At 44.9% G+C, this 19,711-nt stretch overlaps 1 protein-coding gene across 1 annotated transcript in view; it reads right to left on the bottom strand.

The window, feature by feature from the left end:
- LOC116850614 (thyroid receptor-interacting protein 6-like) overlaps window positions 1-16,456 on the bottom strand; it is a 153,500-nt gene extending 137,044 nt beyond the window's left edge. Inside the window, exon 1 of the mRNA XM_032829113.1 lies at window positions 14,767-16,456. Coding sequence (XP_032685004.1) covers window positions 14,767-14,950 — 184 coding nt within the window. The 5' untranslated portion in view covers window positions 14,951-16,456. The remainder of the gene's footprint in view (window positions 1-14,766) is intronic.
- Between the last annotated feature and the right edge of the window lie 3,255 nt (window positions 16,457-19,711).

Below are 19,711 nucleotides of genomic sequence, written 5' to 3'. Positions count from 1 at the left end.
ACTTTGCAAATTAATCGGCCGCCATCTAATTGGCCTTTAATTGGTCCCGCGTAAATTATAAATAAATGTCCCGCGCGCATTAAACGACGGAAATAAACGCGCGGATCTCGCGGCGCGGCGGGGATCCGCGCGCGAGCGCGCCTACGACGCGGAATTTCGCCAAAGTCCTCGTGAGGAGAGAAAAAAAACGCGACTTTTGATAGTTTGCCGGGGCCGTGAGCGCCGCAGCGCGGTCCTTTTTTATTAAAAGCGCGATCCGCGAGATTTACGCCGCCAATTAGCCGTGCCTCGCGCATAATGAATTTACATTAATGCGCGCCACGGTGAATTAATCACGCCCGGGCGCGAAATGCTCTTCGAATCAGCGGGCATCTCGCAATTAATGCGACCCGCGCGCAGGATTTTTTCTTGATCCGGAGGAACCGCGCGGTGAACGGTAAACACGAGTTACACACGCGAACCGGGAAACCTGGAATTCTCAAATAAACTGTCGTTGACCGTCGTTTTAATATTTCGCGCATTCGCGAGGATACGAGGACATCGGGAAAACGAGAAACATCATCGCGCATTTGCCGCATTAAAGCGTTATCCGACGGTCGATATTGTTATTTTCAGTCAGGTGCTCTCTCGTGGTCGTCGCAAATTGCGAGAAACAATGTTCATCGGGGGAGGGTGGGGATTAAAGATTCACACCGAATAGAGCGGAAGCGCGCGCGCGCGGTATAATCCCTCCATCGGCGCTGGTAAAGCAACGGTAAACTAATTTTTCCGTGAGAACGGCGCGCGCACCCGCATCTTTATGGGTGTTTCCGATGACGTCCTACCAATTTTCCGCACGCTCGTATAAAACGAGCGGGTACGTCACTTCACGACGGAGCGTCGTCGTCGTCGTCGTCGTCGTCGTCGTCGTCACATTCGGCACGTTCCCCGCAAGAAATATGACTAGCGTCGTTTCCCCAAAAGTGGATTGAACGAGAGGGAGCCGTTTCGTGCCCGGCGGCGTCTACCGGTGCGTCGTTTTTTTGCCAGCCAGTTCATGAAAAGCTGAGCAATATCAACTGCCGACCACGAAATCGTGCCGCGTCGTCTCCGTCGTCGAGTCGGAGCGCGGTGACTGCGAAATTGCGGCGCGTTGCCGAACTCTGACGCGATGCACGGACGATGACGAGAGCGGGAGAGAGAGAGAGGAGAAAGAGAGAGAGAGAGAAATTGCGCAAATAAATAAAAGTTATTAACTCGAAAACTTGGGACAAAGTTAAAGACGCTCGGGACATTAAGATACTAAAGACGTCGAGGAAGGCAATGTCAAAAAGTGGTTTTTTTAAAGAGAGATAGAGAGGCGCGGGGGAAAGGGAGAGATCCGAAAAGTAACCGGGAACAGCAGACGGAAACTCTCGGCTTCGCGCGGCCAACTCCCGGAGATAGAGTGCGCTTAGCGGGTTTGCGTACCCTTGGCTCTCTCGCCGATAACACAATAGCGGTACAGTCAGGAGGCTGTCAGACGCACGCTCGTATCGCGCGAATAAAAGTGTATTAAAGCTGTCAACTGCATTCTCCTCGATTAACCAAAGGAACGCAAGAAACACTCGGAATATTCATATAATAACTCGTTCCGCGTCCGCGTTACTTCGCTACTTTGCTAATTTGCTCACCTAAAACACGCCGTGTCTCGAGTATCGCGCCGTGTCACGTTAAATGCCCGAGAGGCAGAAGGAAAGAGATAGATAGATAGACAGAGAGAGAGAGAGAGAGACAGAGAGAGAAAGAGAGAGAGGAGAGGAACAGAGAGCGAGTAAGGTCGATAAATTGCAGAAATTTTTCACTACCGGTCCTCTGGTTGCAAGCCTGGCTATGGTGCATAGACACAGATCTGAAACGTGCGCGTCGAACAATTGCGCGCGAAACCAACGACGATCGGCGGCGCGCCAACGAGAATCGGATAAAAGCGCAACCGGCGAAAATCCAGACATCGAGTGCGCGCGAAAGTCGCTGCGTACGCTCGTAACGAAGGTTGCGCGGTGTCATTCATCGCGGCTTTTCCGGCTGTTTATCGCGATAGTCTGGCGAACGGGAAGCGGCACAATGGCGTACACGAACGGAACAAAGAGCCGGCGTGGCGGGCCCGGGCAGGTATCGCCAGGCGTCGCCCGGTATATCGCCCTCGTAACGTCGTTCGCGTCGGGGGTGGAGTGATAAAGAGACAGACCGCGCGCGAGGAAGGGCGACGTGGAAGGGTTCGACGAGCGCGCGGAACACAAAACGACCGCGAGGCGCGGTTATAGTCCGATAGATCCGAAAAAAAAAGGAAAAACGCGTTTCGGTCCTCGGTAATCGCAAACGCGCGCCGCAAACGAACGCGTCAGCCACGTTACGTTGCGCCGCGGCGCGTCGCGTCGCGACGAGCCCTCCCGAGAGAAAGGATCGGCGAGAAAACAAAAACGAATGAGCAGGATCGCGGCGACAATGACGCGACGCTGAGCCGCGACCGTATACAGTACGCGTGTCGTGTTTGCCCGATAAAAGTGCGGTAACGCGCCTCCTTCGACGCACTCGGTCGGCCCTAGGTCCGTCGCTCTCGGTGAATTCATGAATTAAGGCGAAAGTACTAATGCCCGGATACGCGCCTAATTCTTGTTGTTTTGGTCTTTAAAGGCACGTCTACGATACGCGGAATAAGTTTGACGTAAGTCGGAGTAAAAAATAAATTATTTTTATTTCTCTCTCCCTCTCTCTCTCTCTCTCTCTCTCTCTCTCTCTCTTATTCTAGATTCTTCTTACGCGTCAAGCTTACTCCGCGTAGAGAAGCCTTGAGGCTTCTGAATACTCGCCGCGGCTTACATCTTGATCTATGAATTGAGTTAAAAATAAGAAAAGAGTAAGTAAGAAAACACCAAAACAATTTCTGCATATACGTAAAAATCTAAATAGTGACGTATTATCTGAATAATAACTCTTGCAATTGATTAACCATAAAATTAATGTGTGTCAAAATCATGTGAGAAAAGAACATCAAATCAGTCGGATATCTTGAATACATGCATAAATTCGCGCATGTATCATTGTTGATAAAAATTGGCGAAGTTGTATTTTTAATTGCTAAGTAACTCCTAAAGTATTGGACTTGATCATACACGTCTTAGAAATTTTCTACGCAGAATTGGACAATTTTTTAAAAATCTGCTACGAAAAGTACTAATTTCTATTAAAAAGAAAACAAGACCTCCATATGACCGTAGCGAATAGTCATAGTTAAAATTCAAAATGATGTCTTTTTTCTCTCAAGTTTATATCTCTCAAGTCCTATAAGTTTTGTTCGAAATATTTCTGTCAGTCTTCAAGATATTCGGTTGATCTGATTGAAATGGGACACCCCTTATATATATATTCTACGTCGAATGTTTAAATACCCGTATTTAAAGACCAAGAGTGTCCTGGGCGAAGTACGTGTCCGGCAGTTGGCACTTTTTTTTACCTCATGTCAAAGGGATAGATAATCTTGTGTCGGTCGTATAGACAGAACGATCCCCCATGATTGTCGTTTGCAACCGTAAGCCCACAAGGCGCACATTCATCGGTCGCGAGAGGAGGGATCGATGAATGAGAGATATTTGAGCAGACGTTAATCGAGCACACTCGACGCACTCGTGTATAAACAACGTGAGCTCACATAAAACTCTTATTCAAAGCGAGTCATTTCTCAGAAGGAGCACTTCTGACCTTACGTTACGCAGAAACGCGCGAGCGAGCGATCGATCGTGATCGTGCTCCCCATGGCGTTAATTATGAGACTCGGTGTGTCTTGCGATTTTCTTCGCGAAATGTGTCTCATAAATGTCAGGCGCGTCAAATATAGTTCGAGGACATGGACGTACGAGGACGGAAGGAGAGGGGAGAAGGGGCAGGGGGGGGAGAGAGAGAGATATCCGTGATAAAATGCGAACTTTTGTACGGCGGCCATCGCGCGTTCCGCGAACACGCGCCAACTGCCAGTGAATGCGAGCACATGCGCTTGTATATACAGCGAAACTACGTTTATTGTTTCGCAAAAACGTGGTTTGCGCGATTGATCCGCGAGTCGAGATAACGTTCCTACACAGGGAACAGCTTCTGTCGCAACGACACGTCGTAGTCAGCTGCTGCATCGCCGTTGCCGCCGCGTACGTCGTGATTATTCGCCCGGGTATTAATGAGGGTCAGAAATAATCCGGCAATTCACGAAATCTATCCTTTTGCGACTTGCCGCGCGCGATCCGGCAATCCGCTTAACGAGCGGTTAATTTGCGAAACATTACGACGAGGAGGGAAAGAGAAAGGGAGTGAGTTCGCGCTGTGCCTTTCGAGAAGCGAGTTTCTTAATTATTTTAACACGCAACATACACGCAACATATAGAAAAATATCATTTCACTGTCAAGAAATAGGGTCACTCAGTTTACTCTTCTCCTTTTAAGCAATGGTTATATTCAACAAAGAATATTTTCTTTATAACAATCTTGAATGTATTTATCACAAGTTTCAGAAAAGCTCATTATCATATAGTCAAAAAAAGAATTTGTTTACTTTATTCTCCAAATTCCTTGCAGTGGAAAGTGGCAGTATTTCTACTCGGAGTGATAGTGAAAACTGCCACTTGAAAGCACAAGAGTGCTTTTTCACTCAAGATTAAAGTAAACTCTGATTTTATATGGGCAAATATTTCAATCAATCAGAATATATTCCTTTAACAGTGGAATATGTGTCAGATTCACTTTTCAATCTCGAGTTAAAATATTCACTTAACGATTCAGAATGTGGAGAATTCACTCGATAAAAATGAAAGATAATACAAATTCGAGTGACTCGGGATGTCAATCTGCTTTTCGAGTGAAATTTCACTCGAAAAAATTTAGAGAGCACGAGAATATGATAAAACTTTGACGAAGAAAAAGCTGTCTCGACTCTATGTAAACTCTATGCAAGTAAACCGAATTCTTGTTTTAATTTAATATTCTCGACTGAGATGTTAAACTTACTAAGATTCAGAATGCATTTTGAGTAAAATTGATTCTTAGGAGAAAAGTTTGCGGATATATAAATCTATAAAATACTTAAAGCAAAGTAACGTTTACTCGAAATGAATCATGTATTTTTCCGTGTACGCCGTCGAATGTCGAACACGTCGTATCCGTCCATCTTTCCGCGGATTTGAATAGGTGAACGTGAAGGAGAACGAGATCGGTCGGAAATAATGTTTCATCCGCCACAATGTGAGACTGGACGCGACCACATAAATAAGACTAATATAAATCCCGATCATCGTCGGTCAGCGGCTCCGCTTAATTGCTCCTCACCGACGATGGCAAATGATTATTTATCGCGGCGTACCTAAGATCGGTCGCGGCGTGGAAAGCCTAATCGACGGACGGAACGAATGCGACGCGGCCATAAATTTCGGTTTCGTCCGCGATTTCACTCGCTCAACTTGAGTTCCTGCGCCCTCGCGCAGGACTCCCCGCGATCGAACCTGTATTTGGATTACGATCTGTCGAAACCAGATACTTTGTTGGAACGAATCGTAAATTAGCATCGCCGTCCTGCCGCGCGGAATCTACTCCTGCGATTACGTTTCGTTAAACCTGCCCGTTAAGAGAGAAAGACAACAAGTAAAACGAGCGAGCGAGAGAGAGAGATGCTTTATTTATTAAGCGCTCTGGGACGTAGTTCCCTCTCAAGCGCCAACAAAAATGTAATATAAATTCGGTGAAAAACATACATACTGGTCAAACTGCACGTTAATGCAATAAAAAAATGAGGATACATCTATTTCATCCTTACAGTGTGCGAGGATTTCATTAAGTTTTTATGTCCTCATCAATTATATCTACTTTAGCTAGATTAGTAAACGCAAAGCTCATGTTCTAAAGGAGCTTGCTATAACAAAAAGTCCATAGAGATTAGACTTGAAAGTACCTAAAGATCTGGCTGATCTCAGACTATCAGGAAAACCATTGAAAATTCAGAGAGAGAGAGAAAGTTGAGAGGGAGAGAAAGAGAGAGAGAGGAGGGAGGAAGATCTAAATATTCGGGACATCTTCCTCGTTAACGGTAGCGACCGCAAACCTGGATCATCGCGCGATCGCAATGAGGGAGAGTAGGAATCGGCCCGGACCGCGTCGGTTGGATATTTCCGGAATTCGCGTCGGACGATCGCCGCAATTGCGGCCCGCCCAATGGCCGCAAAACGGCTCGACCGGCTTCGATGTACCCAGAACACGGTATACAAGGTACCGGAACGCGGTTTCGCATAAGCATTCGTTGCCTTATTTATCCGAATACTGGGGGAAGACTAGAGAGAGCAGATTCGAAAGGGAAACGGCAGATCGGACGCGATGCGTGCGGGCGCCAAGGATAATATAGAGAAGCGCGCGAGAGAGAAGACGAAGAATAGACCGTGGAATGGAAGCACTTACGTTTCGCGAGATTTATTTCGGGTTAAGCTTTAAGGACCGATTCTGTCCGGTTTATGTATGAGCGCGATGGCCGGAACGGGAAATATTGTCCGGCGTTGTCGCGCGTTAAAATTTACAGCGCGTTGTCGCGCGACGCGATTCATTTATGGCCGTCGATCCGACTATTTTGTAATTCCCACTCCGAAATTTGCTTCCTCCCATCCTCCTTCTGTTCGGCCACTGATCACCATCCACACGTGGATAATCAGTAGCTGTCAAATTTCGGTTCTCTTTCACGAAGCTCTTGACTCCGGACTACGTCTGAGTTTCAAATGCGTAGCGAATATTTCCGGCCGACCGTCGGTTAATTTTTCACAGTTAGGCAGTTGGAAACGGGGAACTCTTAACCGACGATCAACGGAAATTCACGTCCAGTGCGATCGGGGATCTACGAGGGGAAAAGGGGGAGGGGGTGCACTAGTCAGCCTATTACAGGCCTTTCCGAAACAGTGGCGTACGTGAGGAATGGATCGTACGTGTACAACCACGTTGCGGTCTGCGAGGAACCGTTGTATCGATTGGCGCGGCCATGAAAAATCGAGTTTGCGATAATAAACGCCGCGGCGGCCTGCGGCGCCGCGATTCGCGGATAAACGCAACAGAAACAGAGCGCCGACAAGTTTGGCAAAAGTGATACGTAAAAAGCGAGAAAGTGGACAGAAGAGCTAGAGAGGAAGTAAAAAACGCAAAAAACCCTCGATGCAATATAAGTAATTACGTACGTTTTTCCCTTATTGTACTCTCTGAATTTTTCAGGATTAATTTTTCAATAATAGCTTAAGCTTAAGTCTACTTAAGTCACGGAGCTTAAGTCACGGAGAGAATATTATAGTTTCTTTTATTTTTTCATATAAGTTATTTTCAATTTTACTATGGTTTTTTTTAAGTTATGCAGGAATAAGGTCTATCTAAGGAATATAGTAAATCTCATCAGAAACACAGTAAGCATTTTAAGAGCACATTTCAGTTCTTAAAATATAAGTAGGAGATACCAGGTTAAGTCGGCCCAAAATTCACGTTTATCACCTTTGATTTATGTATTTATTGTGAAAGTAATGATGGAAAAGAAATCGCAAAATATTCCTTTTAGGACAGAGTGTTCTTCTTATGTTAAAAAGAAAAAAATATTTTACGATCTCCTTTTGCCATTGTTGCTCTCGCAATAAATATATACAAACAAAATATATCAACATGATTTTAGGATCAACTTGATCCAATCTCTTCTAATACATATGAAATGAAAGGATAGTAACCTACTTTAGAATGTCATGTATTCCTCGGTTACAAGATCCCATAGTAAATTTACTATAAAATTCTTTCCGTGTAAGTTTAAATTTAAATTATTTATGAAAAATCGACTTTCTAATTCGTATTAATAGTTATTACTTGAAAATTGCTTCAAATGAAATACTCTGTGATTTGGATCCAGAGTTAAATGAGAGTTTCCCAGTCGAATTGCAATAACATATAAATAATAATCAATTGAGAAACTTGAATCTATTTCTGAATAAGATAATTAATTGAATAAGAATCTGAGTATCTACATGAGACAAGTTTCAAATAACAATTATTAATAAAAGTCTTACGTGTGGAACTCGTCACAATTGAGAGACACTGCTGATGCATTCGCGTCGTAATTAATTAATAAAGAGATGTATTAATGAACCTTCAAAGTCCACAAGTTCATAATTTAAATTACGACGGATAACTACTGGAGAATAACAATATTTGAATGTTGTATTAATCAAATTTATTTTCACACTATACTGTCACTTTGATTTCTATCGTAATTGATCACAGCGCGAATGCATCAGCAGTATCATTTGATTTGTGACAATCAGGAGGTGCTGCAACTTCATTCAAAAAAATGTGTGGCCAGCGTCTAGTAACGGAGTGTACTTCACCGTTACAGTAATATTTCCACTTTAATTGATTGAAAGATTTGCTTATACGAAATCAGAATACACTCTAAGCCTAAGTAAAACATTCACTTTTGCGACTTAGCACTATCTACTTTCGTGCAAAAATGCTGCATCTCTGTTAAGCCCATTCTACATAAGCAGTAAAAAAGAAGTAAGAGAAGAAAATTGACCAATCATAATTGATTATTCTTCTCACATTCGACTGCGATTGGTTTCTTACTCTTATTTTCTACTTCTTACTACCATTGTAGAGTGGGCTTTACTCGTTCTGAATGAGACTCTAAGAAATTTAGAGAGTAAGTTAGAAATAGTGACGTAACAACGATCGCCGGGCCGCGGCTGTATTTTTATTACGCCAGCAATGTCCGCCGGTGTGTTTTGCGAACGCGATTGAGCTTCACGGTTTATTGTCATCGCCATACGCCCGGTGAAATTCTTCAAAGCCGTGCTCGCGGAGCTCGTTCTGCGCGGCGCGTACATGAATTTTGAAGTAAGTAATTCTAGTCTTTACTCGGAGTTGTAATTCCTGTAGTAGATTTAATTAAGATAATGAGCTCGTCGTGTACCGTATAAAATCTCGTAAAGCAAAAGTCCTTATTAAAGAGTGCCGGCGGAACAGCTCCGTGTTCGATGTCGGGAATAATTGAGGTCTGGCCGTCGCGAAAATGGACTCTCTTTCTCTCTCTTTCTCTATCTCTCTCTCTCTCTCTCTCTCTCTCTCTCTCTCTCTCTCTCTCTCTCTCTCTCTCGCGCGCGCGCGCGCGTACACGCAAAAAGGGACATCTTAGTTTTCGCGAAATATGCCGGCGTCTTTAATTAGTACATCGCGCCTCCTCGAGAATTGTCGCCACGAGAATTTTCAATAGAACTGACTCGGTAAGCCGCAAACACTGTCTTTTAAGCTGTTTTTAGTTAACAGCGTTTAGGGTGACGCATCATCGATCGTCGACGGATTTATCGGCGGCGTTGATGGATAATAAGTCTGCTAATTAATGCCAAATGCAAGCACCACGAGTAATTACAAATTGATTTAGTCGCTGGGACAATATTTCAAATGTAATTCGAAATTAATTTCTATACGACTCGTGATTTAAATTTATAATTCTATTCAATCGGGGCTCTAGCCCGGGCGTTACCGCCCATTACCATTCTAATTTCGATCGCTCGTCGCATTAACACACATTTACCGTCCGCACAATAGGAGCACGAGTGGAATTGCGAATTATGGTACGTGTTAGGGATCTAACCGCTTCTCCGAGACGGAACGTGTCAGAGCGAATCTCTCTTCGCGCGTCCCAGCGAAATATTCCATTTTTATTTGAACAAAAATGTCCGCGCTCGGAAGCGCGAGGTTCGAGTCGACGAGGGGAGAGAAGCTCCCGACGATGACGGTAACCAACGATCCCCGTCACTTTCAAAAGTAATAACGATTATCAGAACTCGGAGCAGCGCGCGCGCACACATATAGCCTTCGCCGATCAACTTGCCTCGTGATCAAATGAAATTCGCTCTCGCGTCACCTGACCGGCCGTCATTCGTTCATTAACATATAAATTAGACGACCTGCACGTCGACGAACCTTACACACCCTTCGTTCTCGCGCGTGAGACACTTTTTCCTCCGCCGAAATGTCGCAGGGAAACTATGATTAGGTGAGTATGCGGCCGCAGGGACTCCGTCGCGCCGCGCGTATCTAAAGTGGCTCGCGCTTAAAGTGCACAGCCGAAAGATAACGCATTTCTCCCGAGCTCTTTATTAACAAGGCGCGTGAAGCGACGGCCACGACCGGCGCGCATCTCCCACACCCGGGGCGAATGAATGTCGCGATCGCGCGCGTTAACAGCGCGGTAATCGAGTCGATTATCGTCGCAATCGATCCCCCGCGAGAAAGAGGGCTACGAGGGAGTGAGAGAGGGTGAGAGTCGCGCTCGCTCCGGCACGATTCCACGATCTAGTAGGCGATAAAGAAGCGAAGATAAAGCCACCCTCCTTCCAGGCCCCGACAAAAATCGCTCGTCGTCGGCGGACCTGGAAAGGGCCGTCGTCCCGCACCGGTAGGGTAGCTGCCTCTAGTACCGGCACCTAATCAAGCAATAACTATTTGTCAGTTCCCCGGGCAACCTAAATCCAAGCTAATTCGACATCCGTGTCGGACACAGATTCGCTATCGGGTATCTCTTTCTATCTGGACGACAGCATATTCGCATTAGCCTGCCCCGCAACCCACGCTCGATCGACTCTCTCGACCACCGTCAGCAGTCTCCCCCCCTGCCCTGCTCCTCCGTCCTCCTACCCTTCGCCCACCACCATCATGATTCTCATTCACTCCGGACGTTCCTCGATCGGCCCCGTTGCGTCTCTCGCTCTCTCCAACTCTCACACACACATACTCTCTCTCTCTCGCTCGCTCTCTCTCCTCCGGTTCTCTTTGCCCCTCTCGCGGCGCCTGTTTCTCTTTCTCTCGCTCCCGACTAAGTACGCCATATACTCGCGCGCGCGCGTCACACCATAGGACGAGATCTCGACACGATTAGGGCGGTACTCAATTCGACGTTTCGTCGATTCGGTCCTTTCTTTCTCCTCCGCCTTTACGCCCCGAATCCGCAGCCCGAGTGAGTTTTTCCTCGGGTAAGCGTGGCAACCCTTCTTCCCGCCAGCGAGCGAGCGAGGATTTTCTGCGGACGAGCCGGGAACGGGCGGGAGGAAATGGCTTTCGATTCGGGGACGGGCTCACTTTGTTAATGTGACAAATCGAGACGCTGGCTTCGCAGGGGGAGTCGACCTGTCGCTCGTTGCGAGATCGCTGCGGGGATTCACGAGATTTTCGTGGATTCGCGCGCGCGTACGCCCGCACACATAGCGGTAAACGCCGGGCGATCGAGGGCGCGCGTTCCGTTTTTCGACGCAACGCCAGGAAAATACGGATAATGGATTGGATCGGTGATCGGTCACGTGGCGACGCTAAGAAACCCGACAGTTCGCGGGGAGCAGCACCGGCTCGATCTCGCGATACGCGCGATTAGGACGTGCGCGCATACACCGACGTTTGGCAGGGGGATTTACATTTATTTCGCCCGCTGACCGGCCATTACGCCGCGCGCAAGTCGACGAGTGCACCGAACCGAAATGGACCTTACGACCTCAACAACGGACCGGCGATCGCCAGTCCGGAGCCGGGTGGCGTATTCCGCCGAAAGACGCGAAATCGTCATCGTCGTTAGTCATTCCCGTTGCGATGCGCGTCGAATAAGATCTCCGGGCAAACCATCTGTCACGACTGCCGCGATGCCGTTCTACGGACTCGCTCGATAAATCGCCCGACGAGACGAGCTTCCGCGAGAGCTTCTCCACGATGCTATCGATAGTAGGCGTCAATGACAATCGCGCTGCGCCGATAATAGAGCGAGACTAATTTGTCTCATCGCAGTGAGATGTTCCTGATATGTATATGCGTGTGTGTGTGTCTCATTCTCTGAGACGCGCGATAAGAGGCTATCCCGAAGAGATACCGTTCGAGATTTCATTCGAGAGAATAATCCAGAAAGAAGCGCGCTCTCTCGCATATCGGACGCGCTTGAATATAAATAGACGGCTACCTACGTATATCCACGTCCGGTGGATGTCCCGGGCGGGTTCAATTAAGGCCCTATTACACTTTTACACGGGCCCGCATTAAAGCTCGCAGCTGGTCGCAAAGTCGGATATTATTTATCGGTTGACTTACGCCGGGCTCATTTGCCCGACAAAAGGGCCCGGGGGTGGACGGGGGAGGGGGCTCGAGGGGAGAGTGCAGCCGTGATTGGCCGGGCCCCGGTGAATCTCGTCGCCGGTTGGAGGAGCGCGCTCGCACTGTCTCTCGAAACGACCGGACACCGTCGGCACGACGAGAGATGATAGAATATCTTATTAGTCGGACAATGGGCAATCAGAGACGCCATACAGCCTCTCTGTTAGCGGTCCACTCTCCGGCCGTACGTCCGTCTGTCTGTCTGTCCTACATGCGGCCCGTTGGGCCCGTCCAAGGCCGCCAGGCCTCACGAGAGAGTCTCTCTCTCTCTTTCTCTCTCTCATTCCGTTCGATTCGCGACTTCTACTCGCACGTCTTCCTCGCCGTCGCGAATAACAGCGAGTGTCCGCGTATAAATGAAATGCTGAGCCAATTAAGCGATTGTTTTTCGTGAGTGCTCCAAGAATATCGAATATTTTTCTTAATTTCTAGACCTATCTCAATCTTCAGCGTACATCTTGAGTCGAAATATGGAGCTTATGTTGATTCTGAAGTTTTTCAAACTGAAAAGACTAATGCAAAATTTTGAAATGCAACATTACGAATTAATGTGTTGATATGATGCTAGAAATAATTATCTATTGCTATGTACTCTATGTTAGAAATTGAAGATTGATAACTACATATATAATAAAAGATAACATCATAATGATATACAGAATGTCCTAGAATAACCTCCGAAACTCCTGTGGAAGTATAATATGGATTGAGGTAAATATAAAAGTCCTATACCGTTTTGTAATATTCGCAATAATTATCGAGATATTAATTAAAGAAGATTTGTGAGTGATCACGCAAAATAGATGAGCTGTAATAGCGACATCTGCCATCGTGTGCTTGTACATTTCAAACTAAACAAAAAAGTTCTCTACCTTTTTCCTAATAATTTTATAGACTTTTAGTTATTAATTAGAGAACATTAATATATCATCCCTAGCGACCATTTGCTAATTTTCTTTAATTAGTAATTAAAAATCCACAAAGTTATTAGAAAAGTAGTAGAGTATTTTTTTGTTCAGTTTGATCTAATGTACAAACATACGATGGCAGACGTCGCCACTACAGCTCATATATCATATCTCGCGTGATCATTCATAAATTTTCTTTAATTAATACCTCAATAATTATTGCCAATCACGAAACGGTATAGAACTTTTATGTTCACCTCAATCCGTACTATGCCTCCACAAAAGCTTCGGAAGTTGTTCTAGGATTGTATATAAGACTACCCTATATAGGACTGTACTATATAGGACTGTTCTAGAACTACCTTGTATATAGGAGAAATCGAGGCTATTTGACCACTGGGGTAAGTCGGTAAAATTGATTGTTTTTTAACAGATTTCAGAATCAAGCAAACAGGGATTTTAAAGCCATCTTTTATCTTCCTCTATTGGTTTTTATTTTATTTTGAAGAATTGAAGTGCCAGAAATAGAAATAGAAAAAACGTAAGAATAACAGTTGTGTGCTCAGGGATATCAATTAAAATTTGAACTTGGATAACTCTTATCATAACAAGATAATAACATTACAACAGAACAATAACAGTATTATCTCACGAGTGAAAAGACACTGGCAAATACAAGAATAGACTTGCAATCCAAGGAGTATTATTAAAAATAAATACCAAAAATTCTAAATTTCGATTCGAGATGCGCTGAGAATAAAGCAAAAGATAAAATAAACGTGTATATATATATATATATATATATATATATATATATATATATATTTCAGTAATTCATTTTCCCATACTCTGTTAGAGGAAAGATAAGAGATAAAAAAATATTCATTTGGTGGATGGGTATTAATGACATATTTACTTATGCTAATATATAAAATATTTTCCAAAAAAGAAAATATACATTTCCCTGGATTTTTCATGAAAATGCAGCTATTTATTTTATTTAAATAAAAGGATTTAGTATGTTCCCAGATAGCACGTATAGTTCAGAAACGTTTATGAAATCTATATGTATTATTAAAGTTATCATATCAAATAAATATATTTTACGTTTTCAATATTTTTCTCTCAGTGTATTGCAATTTTCTACACTGAGAGAAGAAATATTAAAAAATTAGTAAATATTTATTTATGATGGATTCTAACAGTATATCCACTTAAATCTAAATTCTCTTATTTAAATAAAATAAGTAATTGCTTTTGTGAAAAACGAATATTTTAAGAAAACGTATATTTTCTTATTTAAAAAATATTTTATATATACGTTAAATATGTTGTTAGTGTATCCACTAAATAAAAATATTTACTATTTTTTAGATATTTTTTTCTCTCAGTGTAGCTATATAATTATTCGACGAAATTTATTCCTTGACAGATCTTTCAATTATGTAAAGCATCGTATTTGAGTGACGCTTTTATAGTCAGTCGATTAAAACTTGAATTAACTTGAAAACGCGCAATATGTCTCGACAAGAATCGCACAAACATGAGAAAGACAACGCAGTCGTGCGATTATTATAAAAGTATTTTCAATTTCGCGAGAGTAACAGATTTGAATTGACTCACCGGTCAGAAGATTGTTCGAGTAACAGATGAATCGACTCACCAGTTAGAAGACTAGCGTTCCAGGATTGCGCGGAAGAAGTTCCTTGCTGCTTGCTTCGTGGCATCTCACTCTCTCTTTCTCCTCTCCTCTCTCCACGACTCTCGACGGCACGATGCAAAACTCGCCGTGTCTGTCCATGTACTCGGATTAAAAGCAGCCACACCGACAAGATTCGTCGATTCATTCATATTCACCGAAAAGTTCCGGACTGGTCGTGTTCGCGACGCACTTGCGACCAGTGAAAAGATTCGAAAAAGAGAAACTGTAGCGCCGCGATAACGACATGGCAGAAAAGGACACCGAGCGTCAACCAAATACTATCGGCCTTCTTGACCGACACATCGCGGCGATCACCTTATAATCAGCCTCGACGGCGATGCTGTCGGCGCTCTCGTCCGCTTCATCGCGCTCGACGAGTGCATAAATAACGCGAAATACGTTACACACGACACAACGACGGGCCGGCATCGCGTCTGCTCGACGAGCGGAACGGACCTCGGCGACAAATGTCAGAAAATGCGGACGAATCGCGACCTGAGCACACTAATTACGCACGAGCGCGTCGCGTATCGCCACATCCCGACACTCTCGACGTTCACTCGCGTGGCCGAACCACTTTCGACGACTAAATACCGCGAGAAGTACGGAACGACTCCGACCCAGCAACAATCCGTTGCACGATATGGCCGACACTGACGAGCAAATGTTTGTACGTGAGGTAATGTTTCTACACTGATCACGTGATCACGTATTTCAAGAAGTTTGAATTTCTAGAAGACGCGCACGCACACGCACACGAATTTGCTGCCAATTCATGACGAAAATTCAGCCTTCTTTCCGTGGCGAGTGCGTCTGTATGCTTGATCTCACGTGAAAAAACGCATTGACGAAACGTAAACAACGCGGGCTCTCGCTTTTGTTATTGACTCATGTTATCGATCGTAAGATTAACATTGATAAGAAAGATCTATTTATAGTGTATATACGATATTCTGATACTTTACGTTTTATGCGCGATCACTTGCCGATATTACGATTATGTGGAAAGCGCGTGACGAAATGTAAACAACGCGGAAGCACAATGCACTTACCTTTATTACTGACCGGTGTTATCGATCGCGAGATTAACATTGGTAAAAAAGACCCACCTACAGCGTATATGATGCTCTGGTACTCTACGTTTCGTACACCACAGCGCGATTATTCGGCGATATCACGATGTTCTCGTTGTCAAATTCGCGATCCGAATGAAAAGACTGTGAATCACCGCGAAACACATAATCATACACTCACCGGCACGTCGCGATACTGTTCGGGCAGTGACCTGCAAGCGCGTATCGCCCTCTATCGTCCACTGGCGAGAGGTTGTTTGTCTTAAATGTCACTCTTACTACTAAAAATTCGGAGCACAGTTGCCACCTTCTAGTAATTACTCGTATCGCGACACTAGGCCTGTTCTCTTCCTGCACTGGTGTACAGTGGTGCAGTAAGTCGTTTCACTCTGACTTGATGCAGCAGTGTGCAGACTTGCAGCAGTTCAGAAAGTTCTTTGAGAAAGATCAAATCCACTGTCACTATCGTGACAAATATCGCGGCCCGTAGTAATGAGCTCTGTTGACAAACACGATTCGACAATGTGACGGAATATTCTCGACGCGTGTGTCGCGAAAGTCCAACGAAAACTGTAAGCGCGCGAGGCGCGCCGCGCGACGTTGCGCGAAGCCGGCCGGCAAAAACGATGTTGGTAAACACTGCTCCAAGACGACGACGTGATTAGCTCGCGCGTCGTGCGATAGTATTAGTGCGTGTCCGTGAGTCAGTTCTCGAGTTTGGCAACGGGCCGCGAGTGACGTTCGTGAATTATGAGCCGAATAATCATTTCACTCGTCGGGGACGATGTCCGCGTGCAGATCGGCGTCGGGAACGAGTGACGGCCGGCCATCGTGGCGCGTTCGTTACCGGAATGCCCAAGGCTATATCGCGATACGTAACCGGTGCTGGTCGTCGTCGTCGTCGTCGCGACCCGGGCCGGCGTCGGTGGAGGGCGACGTGTATGCTGCGGCTCTCCAAAGATCGCCCGTGTGATCGCGATTCCAGGAAGATCGCGCCCGTCGCGGTCGTCGTAATGCAAGGTACACTCGGTCAACCATTCGCTTGAGATATCGGCTTCGTGGTCGACCACGGCCATTAGCAAAGTGTTGTTCTCGGGATTTTTTAACGGTCGCGGAGCAAAGCGCGCCCACGAACGGTGTCGGTTGGTATCGTTGAGCGGATTCTCGTCGACAATTGTATCGCGTGTGAATCCTTCGTCAATGAACGAGCATCATGCAGGGAAGTAAGTACTCAATATCAGTGCACACGGTAAGAAATGAAGCGGTTAATCGCGATATCAGTGACAATCATTTTCGTGAAGTTATTTTTCCGTTCTGTTTATTGGCCGGGCGATTATCATGTTAGCAAGTGTCCTCTTTGGGGTTATTTAGCAATGGCATAATAAATCGCGCGCGCGGGTGCGTTCTCGGTCTTATCGGAGGCGTAGTGGAGCAAGTGTCATCTCTCGTGTGAATTTCTCTGTTGAAGGAAACGCATCGTATGAGTGAGTAAACAGCCGCATTAGTATACACGGTAAAGAATCGGTCAATCGCGATATCAAAGCGCGATTAATCCGTTGGACAGCTCGGTAATCAACGATTACCATATTAACAAGTGTCCTCTTTGGGATTATTTAGTGGTGGCGTAGTAGATTGCGCGCGGGTGCGTTCACAGTCTCATCGGAGCGTTATTAGGGCGAGGAGTTGTTTTCCGCGTGAATTTCTCCGTTAAAGAAAACGCAACGTACAAGTGAGTAAACAGCCGGCATTAGTGTACACAGTAAGAAGTAAATCGATCAATCGTAATTAATTCGTTGGTCAGCTCGGTGGTCAACGATCGCCACATTAACAAGTGTCCTTTTTGGGATTATTTAGCGTAGTAAATCGCGCGCAAGTGCGTTCTCGGTCTTGTCGGAGACGTAGTGGGGCAAGTGTCGTCTCTCGCGTGAATTTCCCCGTTGAAGCAAACGCATCATACGAGTAAGAGTGTTCTCTTTGGGATTATTTAACGATGGCGTAATAGATCGCACGTAGGTGGCGTAGTAAATCGCGCGCAAGTGCGTTCGCAGTCTTATCGGAGAGGTACTGGGGCGAGTGCATCTCTCGTGTGAATTTCTCCGTTGAAAGAAACGCATCGTACGAGTGAGTAAACAGGCGGCATTAGCGTACACAGTAAGAAGTCAATCGTAATTAATCCGTTGGTCAACTCGCCATGATCGCCACATTAACAAGTGTCCTCTTTGGGATTATTTAGCGGTGGCGTAGTAAGTCGCGCGCAAGTGCGTTCTCAGTCTCGTCGGAGAGATACTCAAGCAACCGTCCCCGCGTAAATTTCTTTGTTAACGAAACAGTATATGCGGGGGATTAAGTACTCGGTATCAACATACACGATAATAAATGAATCGGTAAATCGCGATATCTTTAAGCGCGATAAGTTCCCGCTATTTTCGTGGCGTTACTTTTCTGTTGATTGTCCGCTTTAAATTATATTTTATATTATAAGATTGCTTTATTAACAAGTGTCGTCTTAGTGGGGTTATTTAACACTGGCGTAGTAATCGCGCGCGGAAACGTTCTCGGTCTCGTCGGAGGAATACTCGGGCAACCGTTCCTCCGCATAAATATCTTTGCTAACGAAATGACATATCGGGGTAGTAAATACTCGACATCAGCGTACACAGTGAGAATCGGTCAATCGCGATATCAGATCGTTATTTTCGTGACGTTTTTCCGTCTTGTCCGTTGGTTAGCGACCGCTATATGTAAGTGCCGTCCTCTATGGGATTATTTGACGGTGGCGTAGTAGTCGCGCGCGAACGTTCTTAGTCTCATCAGAAGGATTCGTGGGCGAGCATTGTCTCCTGCGTGAATTTCTCCGTTGAAGGAAGTGCATCGTGCGGATGAGTAAACAGCCGGCATACACGGTAAGAAGTGAATTAGTCAATCGCGATATGTCGGGGCGAGATCGGTAATCGTTTTCATGGCGTCGTTTCGCTGTCTTGTCCATTAGTCAGTTCGGTTGTCAACGATCGCCATTAGCAAGTGTCCTTTTCGGGATCTTTTGAACGATTGCGTAGCAAATCGCGCGTGCGAACAGTCTCAACATCGTCGAATATCTTCGACGATCGCTTTCCGCGTAAATCTCTTCGTTAACGAAAACGATATTAGCGTATACGGTAATAAGCAATTCAATCAATCGCAATATAGTCAATCAAAGTCCTCTATTTTCGTAGCGTCGTTTTTTTCGAATTGTTACTCAGAAGTGCGTCGCGAGCTTGACTAGTGAGGACTATCAAGTAAATTTCTGGATTATTTATTTTTCATTGGTCGCAAGTGCGTCGGAAGTGTCGTATAAGTACCCAAACATTGTATTAATAACATAAACGATTTAATAATATTTCTGGATTCGTTTCAATGCGAGCAGAACAACCAACGAGGCGACTAAGCTGCATCGCAAGGTGAGAGAAAGCATATTTTTATTTTATAATTACACTTCACCATTTTTTTTATTCATAGCCCATAAAGCGCATAACTGCTTTCTTTAAGATTAAAAATCATTCAGAAATCGAATTCGAAAAAATTTTGAAAATATTATCGACATACATATATATATATATATATATATATATATATATATATATATATATGTGTGTGTGTGTGTGTATCGATAATATTTTCAAATTCGATAATTTTTTCGAATTCGATTTCTGAATGATTTTTAATCTTAAAGAAAGCAATTGTACGCATATGGGCTATGAATAAAACAAAATGATGAAGTGTAATTATAAAATAAAAATGTGCTCTCTCCACTTTGCGATGTAGCTTAGTCTCCTCGCTGGCTGTTCTTCTGCTCG

The sequence above is a fragment of the Odontomachus brunneus genome, unplaced genomic scaffold (assembly GCF_010583005.1).
Source record: "Odontomachus brunneus isolate Ranch 3 - 2012 unplaced genomic scaffold, Obru_v1 Obru_scaffold_150, whole genome shotgun sequence".
Taxonomy (NCBI): domain Eukaryota; kingdom Metazoa; phylum Arthropoda; class Insecta; order Hymenoptera; family Formicidae; genus Odontomachus; species Odontomachus brunneus.
This window is presented reverse-complemented; position numbering and strand designations above follow the sequence as displayed.